General features: G+C 41.7%; 1 protein-coding gene across 1 annotated transcript in view; it reads left to right on the top strand.

The window, feature by feature from the left end:
* Positions 1-1,609: 1,609 nt before the first annotated feature.
* The window catches only part of LOC311295692 (uncharacterized protein), a 32,517-nt gene continuing 20,526 nt past the window's right edge, over positions 1,610-13,600 (top strand). Inside the window, exons 1-2 of the mRNA XM_084417170.1 lie at positions 1,610-4,787; positions 5,023-5,180. Coding sequence (XP_084273296.1) covers positions 4,269-4,787; positions 5,023-5,180 — 677 coding nt within the window. The 5' untranslated portion in view covers positions 1,610-4,268. The remainder of the gene's footprint in view (positions 4,788-5,022; positions 5,181-13,600) is intronic.

The following is a 13,600-nucleotide window of genomic DNA, read 5'->3' on the forward strand; positions in this document are numbered from 1 at the left end:
CTTGTGCTTGCTGCGAACGCAAGTTATTTAAGGTGTCTCAACTGTACACAGTCTACCCTACAATGTGAATTCGTTACAAGGTTTCATTTAATTAAATTAATGTGCAGCAATTTGTACAAATAGAGTCTATAGGCCTACTATACTGTTGTAGCCATTAAATAATCTCATTTAGTATCATATTTGTTAAAATATTTAATATTTAATAATATTTAATAAGTAAGAGATGCAAATATAACAGACACTAATCATGGAGGCGCCCGCGCGGTCACTTGCATTGCACGTCAGCTGGAGCGCATCTCATCCTCCTAACTTAACGAAACTCAGCGTATGCCTCACACAGACATGATAAATATCAAATTAAATACACAGAGCTTGAAATGTCTTCAAACGAAATAATTCAAAACGAAAAGAAAAAGGCTACTCTCTGATTATGTCTTTATGTGCATTTCTCTCTAGGTGCGTTCACTACAAATATGGCGATCGTCAACTTCATCTTTGCAGTCGACACTGTCAGAAAACACTAGTTTATTGATAAAAATCAATGCAGGCATCACCGGATTTACAAATACACATCTTGCTTGTTGCACGCACACATATTATGTCGAAAAAACGAAATATTATGTTGAAATAACATTATTATTAATAATACATCTTTTAGAATATTTGATTAAATGCTGATTGTTGCGCTTGTTCAATTTAATAAAATTAAAACTTTAATTGTGATAATTAAAATAATTGAAAATTAAATATTTAGTGGCCAAGTTTTGCTAATTTATTATATAGGCTATTATATGCCTATTGCCTATATTAAGTAGGTCATATTAAGACAAGGCATATATTAAGTTATTTTAGCTGTTATGAGAAAAATAAATCTAACGAAATCTAAAATCTAAATCTAATAAATCAAAAACAAAATTCTAACGCCAATTCAACATGCCAGAATAAAACCTGATTTTTGAACAATGCGTAACGCCACTCGGCCTGGTGTGCCAAAACACTACATTTTAAACTTCAATGTTTAATTCAAAACAATCTCAAAACACGTTGTGACATTTTTTTTAAAGCAGTAGCCTAGCCTATATACATTAAGGGCATTGAAACCAGGATCTTAACTAAAACGCGTTCCGCGTAATCTCTCAAAAATTATGCCACACTACTCCATGTATTTTTTTTTTTTTAAGGACTGCTTTTGAAATCACTATAAATTACTATGCAATTGTATCGCTCACGAGAGCTCTTCATTTATCTAATTCCTCAATAGAATAGTAAAAATATTCAGCGTCATTGCTCCTAATATCGTCTCTATTTTTAACTTTTGATTCTATTTTTTCAGTTCTAAAATTGATTCTATCTTTGGTTCTATTCTGTTGTAGCCTAATAGGCCTATTTATATATATGAAAAATATGCCTATTAGGCTTAGGGTTTTATATTTAACCCACTTACATTTTAAAATACGGCAATTGCTGCTGTTTTGCACAATGTCCCTTTGCGCCACCTGGCGGTCATTTTGGGAACGACTTTGAAATGCGGCTGGTTTATTGTTGCCGCGGTGATTTCGCCGCGGCGGCTGGCGCGGCGGTAATAGGCATTCTGGTTGTCCACCATCTGTATATAAATGATGAACAGTAGTGGGCCAAGAACTGAACCTTAAAGAACACCCAGTGTAAGCGGAGCAGTGACCTATAGTGATATAATACTTTCTGTCGCTGATGTAGGAAATGATCCAGGAAAGAGCTGACCTAGTGATGCCGATATCACTAAGGCGAGAGATGAGTATTTAATGGGAGACTGTGTCAAATGCAGCACTTGTTTATTAACCCTGAATCCATGGACAGACGAATGTCATTAACCACCCCAAGAAGATCAATTTCAGTGCTATGAGATGAGCGAAATCCTGACTGAAAAGGTTCAAAAAGACCATTAGGATCAAAGTATGATCTCAGTTGTGAAGCCACAACTTTTTCAAGTATTTTGCTTAAGAATGGTAAATTAGATATTAGATATAAGCTGGCAGGATGTGGAATTAGACTTCATAATTAGATCACTTATGGCAGCAGAGGTAGTCAGAGTGAAAGCAGAGAGAGTTTGTTGAATGAGCTGAATCAGCTTGCATCAAATGAACATTTGAGTCACATTGGTGTCTTTGGTAATGGATTCAATTGATTGACTTCAATTTGTCTGAAAAGAATTGAAAAAAGCTATTCACAAGCACTGCAGAGCCAGAAATAACATGTTGTGGTGGATTAGTGAGATTGTTAACTATAGCAAAGAGTGATTTGGGCCTGCACATGGAATTCACTGCCTTTTACCGCTAAGTGGCGCTATAATCACAGACTTTGAAAAGTGTCAGTTTATTATCTCTATATTACGTAATCTGACGCTGCACTGCGGCTCATTGAGAGCGATTGAGAGCGATTGAGAGCTGGTAGCAGATAAATTTAAGTGAAACATTGTAGTTAAACAAATTCATAATCACAATGCTGAAATTACATTACAACTTTAGAACTGAAACAAATGTAGGCTTCTATTATTGCATCAAATTTAAGCTAAGTAGGCTAAACGTTAACATTGTGTGCTCAATTTTTCTAAAGGCAATGCATGTCAATAGTAGGGATGCTCCGATCCGATATTTGTTTCGGGTATCGGCTCAGATATGGAATAAAATTTTAGATCGGGTATCGGTAACAATGGGCCTGATCCGTAGGGGCATCAAATTAGAGCAAGAGCGATTTGAAAGCTTACAAAGCAGTCGGCTCTCTAAACGTTCTCGCGGTAATTCTATGATGTGGGCAAGTGTGTGACATCACGTGCTAGCAACATGCGCAGAGCGCAGGCGGCAGGCAAACAGTTTCCAATTCAAACAAGCTAACGTGCATACCTATCAACACTCCTGTTTTCCCCCGGAATCTCCTGTATTTCACACCCATCTCCCACCCCCCTCCCGTTTTGTTATTTCTCCCATCAAACTCCCGTAATTTGTATGGCCCAAACCTCGTTATATGAATAACTAGGGATGCAATGGTACACGGTAAAATCCCGGACCGTTCGGTCAGCCCTGCACGGGACAATCTACCCTCGTGTCCCGCGGGACTTCGGTTTTGCCATTGAGTTCGCGCTGATCCTTTTAGTTTTTGCTTTACACGCCATCAGGTGCGTTTGCCTGTCCAGGCAGACGAAAGCCCGCCCCCGCAAGTTAATGTCCAATCAATCACTGTTGTGCACCCACACGCTAACTTCTGTCACTCACTGGCTCGTACTACTAGTTGTTTGGCTACACATGCTACAGAGACACGTAGAAATGGCGAGCTCTAGCGGAGTTGAAAAACAGAAATTTGAAGATGCACCAGCATCTTTCAAATCTTCAGTGTGGAATCATTTTGGCTTTGGGGTTGAGTACAACGACGAAGGAGGGAAAACAATCAACAGAAATTACACAGTCTGTAAACTTTGTTTGGCACATGTCGCATACTCCAAAGGAAACACGAGCAATATGTCAAAGCATATCCAGCGAAAGCATCCAGACATAACGCTTCCTGAACACAGGTCAGTCGAGCGACCTGAACAGGCACCAGCAAAACAATTGTCTATTGAGAATGCTTTTGCTCAGACCTACCGGGCCTCTTCAGAGAAACACATAAAGATAACCGGTGCATTGGGAGTGTTTATTGCTAAAGATTTACAGCCCTTTTCTGTAGTAGAGGATGTGGGGTTTAAACATTTAATGAAAACGCTCGACCCACGTTATGCTGTGCCCAGTCGCACACATTTCAGTGCGGTTGTCATCCCTGGTCTTTACGACAAAACGCGCAAAGCCATCGAGAGTGATTTGGCGAAAACAGAAAGCCTCGCACTGACTACGGACAGTTGGACTTCTCGGGCAACACAGAGCTACATGACTGTGACGGTTCACTACATGTTGGACTGGCAGATGAAAAGTGCCGTGCTGCAGACCCGCCCACTCTATTAAAGCCACACAAGTGCGCATTTAGCAGAGGAGTTGAAAAATGCAGTCACCGAGTGGAAGCTGGAGCGGCCAAACACAACTATACCCGTCGCCACAGATAATGCTGCAAACATAGTTAATGCAGTCAATGAAACTGTTGAGCTGGGACCCCAAATTGGCTGTTTTGCTCACACTGTGAATCTCGCGGCCAAGAGGGCAGTGTCAATCAACGGTGTGTCTCGCCTCCTCGGGAAAGTGAGGAAAGTTGTCACCTTTTTTCACCGCAGCACCACAGCCAACCAAGCACTTGCTGTGAAACAGGAAATGTTAAACTTGCCAAAGCACAAGTTAATCAATGATGTGATAACTCGGTGGAACACATCACATGACATGTTGTCACGATATGTTGAGCAGCAGCCTGCCATCTATTCGGCATTAACAATGGACAAAAACCTGAGGAGCCACGTCACAGGCATTGCAATGTTGACTGATGGAGAACAAAAAATGGCAGAGCAACTAATCGAAGTACTCAAACCACTGAAGACTGTGACAACACTCATGAGCAGTGAAACAACCCCCACAATTTCAATGATCCTCCCACTGAAGGAAATGATTCTCAAATCCATGGTACCTGGAGATGAAGACAGTACAGTTATCAAAGAAGCAAAAGAAGCCATTGCACAGGACCTGGATAGAAGGTACACTGACCCTGACCTTCAGAAGTACCTCCAAAAAGCCACAGCCCTGGATCCCAGGTTTAAATCCCTGCCCTCCCTTGATGAATCCTCCCTTGACAGACTCTACAAAGATCTTGCCACAGAAATCCTGGAGTATGAACCACAGGTATGATGATCTTATTTTCTGTGAATCTATGGCTGTATATTTAATGATTATTTTTTGTTGTCAAAATGTATATAGATGATTTAACATGTCATACTTGTACATATCTGTCAACAATAAAACAAAACAGCAGTTGAACTATTCTCTATTGTGGCAATTATACTAAGTTCACAGGAGCAAAATATAGACATTTACAGCTGTTATTCTATATGCTAAATATTTGTCATTGTTCTTTCAGAGACAAGCGGTGACAATGCCACCCACAGAGGGACAAGAGTCAGCCTCTCCCCCTCCAAAGAAGACAGCAATGGCAGAGCTATATGGGGAGGTTTTTAAAAAACAAGACCAGGTCAAAGCTCTTTCCCAGATTGTTGAGGATGAAGTTGCTTCATATAGGTTAGCAGACTCCATTGGTGTTGATGCTGATCCTTTCATGTGGTGGAAGACCAATGAGTGCAAGTTCCCTCATGTAGCAAAAGCGGCAAAACGTCTCCTCTGTGTCCCAGGGACTTCAGTTCCTAGTGAGAGAATTTTCTCCACTGCTGGGGACATCGTTAGTGCCAACCGGTCTCGCCTTGCACCAGACAGTGTTGATAGACTCATCTTTTTGCACAAGAATCTCTCAATAGTGGATGAGTAAATAACATTGCACTTTTATTATATTATTTTGCTCTGCTTTTTTTTATTCAAAGCACAAGCTAATTTATGTTTGTTAAAGGTAAAAGTGCACTTTTTCTTTCACATTGATCACTTCATATACCAGTTATCAAGGTTTGGAATTGGGATCCACTTGAATATTTTGAAGTGTGTTTGTTTACATTTTGTATTTCATATAAGTGATAGTTGAAGAGGTTGTATTACTTAGTGTTGTTCAGTACAGACTAGAGTGTTAATTTATTCCATACATTGATGTTCTTCCTACTGTGACATTCTGTTTATGCTCATAAGAAAAATAAAACATATTTTTGGGATGAAATAGCAGTCTCTTTCTGCACAAAACATGTATTGAAACCGAACCGAGAACGTGGCCCAAAAACCAGTGGCGGATTTAGCAAATCGGGGGCCCAAGGCGAAGGTAGGTAGGCTATGGGCCCCTCCCCATCCAATCTTTAAAAGAGAACGAAAAAAAGATGTACCGACTGAATGGTGGATAGGCAGGTAAAGCTAATCTACGGGGAAGTAAAGGTTAGAGAGGAGAAAAAAACGTCCCCTTTAAACCCTGCATACACTTCTTTACTCCTAAACAGAAACATGTTACAATGTTTACATGGTACAATTTCTGGTAAGCTATGTTTTTTTTTTTTTTTTTTTTTTGCTTGACAAATTTCACCATTTCGATTCAATTCTTGTGATTTGATTCAATATTGACTCATTTGGATAAATATTAGGTAACGTTTCACAAGATTTCACATTTCGGTAAGTTATACTGTATCTTTCAACATTGTTAATTCGTGTTTATTTACTATTAGCTAGAGATGATCAGTTCACGTGCCGCTATAGGAATCTGTTACGTCACTAAAACGGCAAAACGGTATTTATTGTTTGAATTTCGTAATAGAATTGACAGAATCTGAGAGCTGAGATTTTTTTAAATATCATGATTCATAAGTAAACTGCTCAGTTTTGTCTGTCGATCTCCGTGTCCTCTTTGCTTCACGATTTTTCTGTGCGTTGGACGTTGTTGTTCCTGATCTGTATCCCCAACAGTAGCCGTAAAAAAGTTTGTCATCTTTGGCAGCGTTCCCAAATACTAATCAGCGTCTTTTCACTTTTTTCTTTTATTTGAGCCGCTTGGGTAACTTCGAAACTTTAAATTTTCGCGTTTAGACTCATCTTGCTCTGTTTGTGTATTTCCCAGTCCTCCTGTTACTGCGTGTTCTTTATCTTTCGCGCCGCGCACCTTTACAGACTTTTTGCTTTCCTCCCGCTTCCTCATTTTTTCAGCACCGCTTGGGTAGCTAGCTTCGCTTAATTTTTACTCTGTCTACTACTCTGTACACTCTGTCTGTCACTCTGTACACTCTGTCTGTCAATCACTTCTTTTTCTCCGTCAGTTTTTTGGCACAGCCTTGTCACTTTCGCAGATGCGCAGTAAGTGAGATAATGGAATAGTCCAATGTAGTGAGGTGGGGGGCCCCCTCCTGTCTGCGACACTAATGATTTGATGCCATTTTTCGCAAATGGAGTTTTAGAAATATATAATAAAAAATAAAAATAAAAAAAATTAAGCATAAGTTAATAGGGCATTTTGGGGGCCCCTAGGTAGCTCGGGGCCCAAGGCAATTGCCGACCTTTGCCTAATGGTAAAGTCCGCCCCTGCCAAAAACCGAGGTACGGACCGTACCGTGAGCTATCTGTACCGTTGCACCCCTATGAATAACCACATCAATTTATTATTCCAAGGTTGTCCGATTGCCAGATCTTGAATTAAACGTATCCTACTCACACAATCAACACTTCATACAAATTTCAACCCATTTGTGAGCTCAACCTGGCAACCTACAACCCAGTTGCGCTGTTGACGTCTGCGCAGGTAGTAGTTGGGAAGTTGGATAAGCGTCACTGGTAGAACTGGGAGGAAAAGACTCAGTGGTAAATATTTAACGCAGTTAACGCAGCATCCGGTTTTTTTTTCGGTCATCCTTTTGCTGGCTTCACATTATATGATGCGCTCTTATTCATGCAAATGCTTTTAAACCAGTCAAGACACAAACACACGACGCACAGAAAGACCAGAATCGAGTTCTCTTTCGGCTTGAAGTTGAACGAACACTAACACGTGCAATTATGCCAAAATTTCCGTTTTGTCGAGTATCCTCATAAGAGCAGACTGAGCAGTCTTAAATGAGTTAAATAAAGTCTTAAATGAACGTAAAAAGTTGTGAGAGAATGAGGCGCGTGTGAGATCCGTGTCTCTGTCAGCAGCGGCAGATCTTAAAGGGACAGTAGCCAATGAAGCTTTCTGTCAGTAAAGTTAATCAAAGAACAAAGGGAACAGAGGAAATTACTCACTGCTCTTGACTAAAGAACTTTTGTAACTTTAATAAGAATGAATCTATATATAATTTTAAATTTTTGCAGTGCAAACTGTTGTTTTTATTTTTAATCCATGCTTCTTTTTATTTTTATTGAATATCACATATTTATTTATGTTAATATCTGCGCAATTAATGTGTATTTTAGCCATCCAGCACCCCCCATAAAGTTAAGAAAGTAATGTTTAAGTCAAGCCTGCCTGATGCCTTTCACAAAAGAATGATCCCAGTCTCTTCCACACAGTGAGGCATACTGTTTATTAGGTAATTCAGCACTGTTTTAATTTAGTATCGGACCTGTGACCGGTATCGGCCAATACTGAATCCCAGGAATCTGTATCAAAGGCAAAAAATGCTGATCGGAGCATCCCTAGTCAATAGATTATATGTCTTATACTTTGTGTTATTTCAATTTGTTAATAGATTTATTAACTGAAACATAACAGTGAAATAAATTAAATTAAATGATCGTAAAATTAAAACATTGATCAGGACTTGCTAACCGATGTTATTTGGCAGCATTTGTGTTTTAGAATTCTTTATTAAGAATTAAATAGGCTTACAGTAGGTTGTTATGATTTGCATAATTTTCTTTAATAAATAATAAAAACATTTCAACATAAACATTGCAATAAAAAAAATATTACATCGAGGCTTTGCATGAGCATAAGCAGGGCTGTACAGTGCGACATATGTCACACGACATTCATAATGTCTCCATGATCTGCTTTTGAAGAAATATGACAGTATCGTGCTACAGCGCACATTCTATCAGCTGCAGGTCTGGCGCCTCAGTCCCAATACTGTAAAACTCGACGTACATTCACATCACATGTTAATGCAGCGGTAGAGTTACACTCACAGGACACTGCACTTATACACAATCACAAAAGTTGTCACAAATCATTTGCTCGTGCTTTAAAGCTTTGCCGGGTAAACATTTCTACATTAATTTCATCCCTTTAATGTTAATAAAACAACAAAAGAGAAAATCACTCACTACTCTTGACTGAATTAAGACTCTTCGCCCACTTTGGCCTAAATGTCCTAAATTTGGCCTAAATAAAGATAAGCATACATCAAACAATGAGAATATTTTATATAAAAACAAACCATCATTTACACAGTCCAGCATCAGACAACAACAGCACAGCATTAATGTTTCATTTCTGCTCCGTACAGGCATTTGTATGCTCTCCACAATATCAGATACAGAGATGCTCAGTTCAGGTGCAGAGATGCTCAGTTCAGGTGCAGAGATGCACAGATACAGAGATGATCAGTTCAGGTGCAGAGATGCACAGATACAGAGATGATCAGTTCAGGTGCAGAGATGCACAGATACAGAGACCATCAGTTCAGATGCAGAGATGCACAGATACAGAGATGATCAGTTCAGATGCAGAGATGATCAGTTCAGATGCAGAGATGCACAGATACAGAGACCATCAGTTCAGATGCAGAGATGCACAGATACAGAGATGATCAGTTCAGATACAGAGATGATCAGTTCAGATGCAGAGATGCACAGATACAGAGACCATCAGTTCAGATGCAGAGATGCACAGATACAGAGATGATCAGTTCAGGTGCAGAGATGCACAGATACAGAGATGATCAGTTCAGGTGCAGAGATGCACAGATACAGATACGATCAGTTCAGGTGCAGAGATGCACAGATACAGAGATGATCAGTTCAGATGCAGAGATGCTCAGTTCAGGTGCAGAGATGCACAGTTCAGGTGCAGAGATGCACAGATACAGAGATGATCAGTTCAGGTGCAGAGATGCACAGATACAGAGACCATCAGTTCAGATACAGAGATGATCAGTTCAGGTGCAGAGATGCACAGATACAGAGATGATCAGTTCAGGTGCAGAGATGCACAGATACAGAGACCATCAGTTCAGGTGCAGAGATGCACAGATACAGAGACCATCAGTTCAGATGCAGAGATGCTCAGTTCAGGTGCAGAGATGCACAGATACAGAGACCATCAGTTCAGATGCAGAGATGCTCAGTTCAGGTGCAGAGATGCACAGATACAGAGATGATCAGTTCAGATGCAGAGATGCACAGATACAGAGATGATCAGTTCAGGTGCAGAGATGCACAGATACAGAGATGATCAGTTCAGGAGCAGAGATGCTCAGTTCAGGTGCAGAGATGCACAGATACAGAGATGATCAGTTCAGATGCAGAGATGCACAGATACAGAGATGATCAGTTCAGGTGCAGAGATGCACAGATACAGAGACCATCAGTTCAGATACAGAGATGATCAGTTCAGATACAGAGATGATCAGTTCAGGTGCAGAGATGCACAGATACAGAGATGATCAGTTCAGGAGCAGAGATGCACAGATACAGAGACCATCAGTTCAGATACAGAGATGATCAGTTCAGGTGCAGAGATGCACAGATACAGAGACCATCAGTTCAGATACAGAGATGATCAGTTCAGGTGCAGAGATGCACAGATACAGAGACCATCAGTTCAGATACAGAGATGATCAGTTCAGGTGCAGAGATGCACAGATACAGAGATGATCAGTTCAGGAGCAGAGATGCACAGATACAGAGACCATCAGTTCAGATACAGAGACCATCAGTTCAGATGCAGAGATGCACAGATACAGAGACCATCAGTTCAGGTGCAGAGATGCACAGATACAGAGATCATCAGTTCAGGTGCAGAGATGCACAGATACAGAGATGCTCAGTTCAGGTGCAGAGATGCACAGATACAGAGATGATCAGTTCAGATGCAGAGATGCTCAGTTCAGGTGCAGAGATGCACAGATACAGAGATGATCAGTTCAGGAGCAGAGATGCACAGATACAGAGACCATCAGTTCAGATACAGAGATGATCAGTTCAGGTGCAGAGATGCACAGATACAGAGACCATCAGTTCAGGTGCAGAGATGCACAGATACAGAGACCATCAGTTCAGATACAGAGATGATCAGTTCAGGTGCAGAGATGCACAGATACAGAGACCATCAGTTCAGGTGCAGAGATGCACAGTTCAGGTGCAGAGATGCACAGATACAGAGATGATCAGTTCAGGTGCAGAGATGCACAGATACAGAGACCATCAGTTCAGATGCAGAGATGCTCAGTTCAGGTGCAGAGATGCACAGATACAGAGATGATCAGTTCAGATGCAGAGATGCACAGATACAGAGATGATCAGTTCAGGTGCAGAGATGCACAGATACAGAGATGATCAGTTCAGATGCAGAGATGCACAGATACAGAGATGATCAGTTCAGATGCAGAGATGCACAGATACAGAGACCATCAGTTCAGGTGCAGAGATGCACAGATACAGAGACCATCAGTTCAGATACAGAGATGATCAGTTCAGGTGCAGAGATGCACAGATACAGAGACCATCAGTTCAGATGCAGAGATGCTCAGTTCAGGTGCAGAGATGCACAGATACAGAGACCATCAGTTCAGATGCAGAGATGCTCAGTTCAGGTGCAGAGATGCACAGATACAGAGACCATCAGTTCAGATGCAGAGATGCACAGTTCAGGTGCAGAGATGCACAGATACAGAGATGATCAGTTCAGGTGCAGAGATGCACAGATACAGAGACCATCAGTTCAGATGCAGAGATGCTCAGTTCAGGTGCAGAGATGCACAGATACAGAGATGATCAGTTCAGATGCAGAGATGCACAGATACAGAGATGATCAGTTCAGGTGCAGAGATGCACAGATACAGAGATGATCAGTTCAGGTGCAGAGATGCACAGATACAGAGACCATCAGTTCAGATGCAGAGATGCTCAGTTCAGGTGCAGAGATGCACAGATACAGAGATGATCAGTTCAGGTGCAGAGATGCACAGATACAGAGATGATCAGTTCAGGTGCAGAGATGCACAGATACAGAGATGATCAGTTCAGATGCAGAGATGCACAGATACACAGATGATCAGTTCAGGTGCAGAGATGCACAGATACAGAGATGATCAGTTCAGGTGCAGAGATGCACAGATACAGAGATGATCAGTTCAGGTGCAGAGATGCACAGATACAGAGATGATCAGTTCAGGTGCAGAGATGCACAGATACAGAGATGCTCAGTTCAGATGCAGAGATGCTCAGTTCAGGTGCAGAGATGCACAGATGCAGAGATGATCAGTTCAGATGCAGAGATGCTCAGTTCAGGTGCAGAGATGCACAGATACAGAGACCATCAGTTCAGATGCAGAGATGCTCAGTTCAGGTGCAGAGATGCACAGATACAGAGACCATCAGTTCGGATGCAGAGATGCTCAGTTCAGGTGCAGAGATGCACAGATACAGAGACCATCAGTTCAGATGCAGAGATGCTCAGTTCAGGTGCAGAGATGCACAGATACAGAGATGATCAGTTCAGATGCAGAGATGCACAGATACAGAGATGATCAGTTCAGGTGCAGAGATGCACAGATACAGAGATGATCAGTTCAGATGCAGAGATGCACAGATGCAGAGATGATCAGTTCAGGTGCAGAGATGCACAGATACAGAGATGATCAGTTCAGGTGCAGAGATGCACAGATACAGAGATGATCAGTTCAGGTGCAGAGATGCACAGATACAGAGATGATCAGTTCAGGTGCAGAGATGCACAGATACAGAGATGATCAGTTCAGGTGCAGAGATGCACAGATACAGAGATGATCAGTTCAGATGCAGAGATGCACAGATGCAGAGATGATCAGTTCAGGTGCAGAGATGCACAGATACAGAGATGATCAGTTCAGGAGCAGAGATGCACAGATACAGAGACCATCAGTTCGGATGCAGAGATGCTCAGTTCAGGTGCAGAGATGCACAGATACAGAGACCATCAGTTCAGATGCAGAGATGCTCAGTTCAGGTGCAGAGATGCACAGATACAGAGATGATCAGTTCAGATGCAGAGATGCACAGATGCAGAGATGATCAGTTCAGGTGCAGAGATGCACAGATACAGAGATGATCAGTTCAGGTGCAGAGATGCTCAGTTCAGGTGCAGAGATGCACAGATACAGAGATGATCAGTTCAGATGCAGAGATGCACAGATGCAGAGATGATCAGTTCAGGTGCAGAGATGCACAGATACAGAGATGATCAGTTCAGGTGCAGAGATGATCAGTTCAGGTGCAGAGATGCACAGATACAGAGATGATCAGTTCAGGTGCAGAGATGATCAGTTCAGGTGCAGAGATGCTCAGTTCAGGTGCAGAGATGCTCAGTTCAGGTGCAGAGATGCACAGGTGCAGAGATGATCAGTTCAGGTGCAGAGATGCACAGATACAGAGATGATCAGTTCAGGTGCAGAGATGCACAGATACAGAGATGATCAGTTCAGGTGCAGAGATGATCAGTTCAGGTGCAGAGATGCACAGATACAGAGATGATCAGTTCAGGTGCAGAGATGCTCAGTTCAGGTGCAGAGATGCACAGATACAGAGATGATCAGTTCAGGTGCAGAGATGCACAGATACAGAGATGATCAGTTCAGGTGCAGAGATGCACAGATACAGAGATGCTCAGTTCAGATGCAGAGATGCTCAGTTCAGGTGCAGAGATGCACAGATGCAGAGATGATCAGTTCAGATGCAGAGATGCTCAGTTCAGGTGCAGAGATGCACAGATACAGAGACCATCAGTTCAGATGCAGAGATGCTCAGTTCAGGTGCAGAGATGCACAGATACAGAGACCATCAGTTCAGATGCAGAGATGCTCAGTTCAGGTGCAGAGATGCACAGATACAGAGACCATCAGTTCAGA

This window comes from Rutilus rutilus (genome assembly GCF_951802725.1).
Source record: "Rutilus rutilus genome assembly, chromosome: 1".
In the NCBI taxonomy this organism is placed as follows: domain Eukaryota; kingdom Metazoa; phylum Chordata; class Actinopteri; order Cypriniformes; family Leuciscidae; genus Rutilus; species Rutilus rutilus.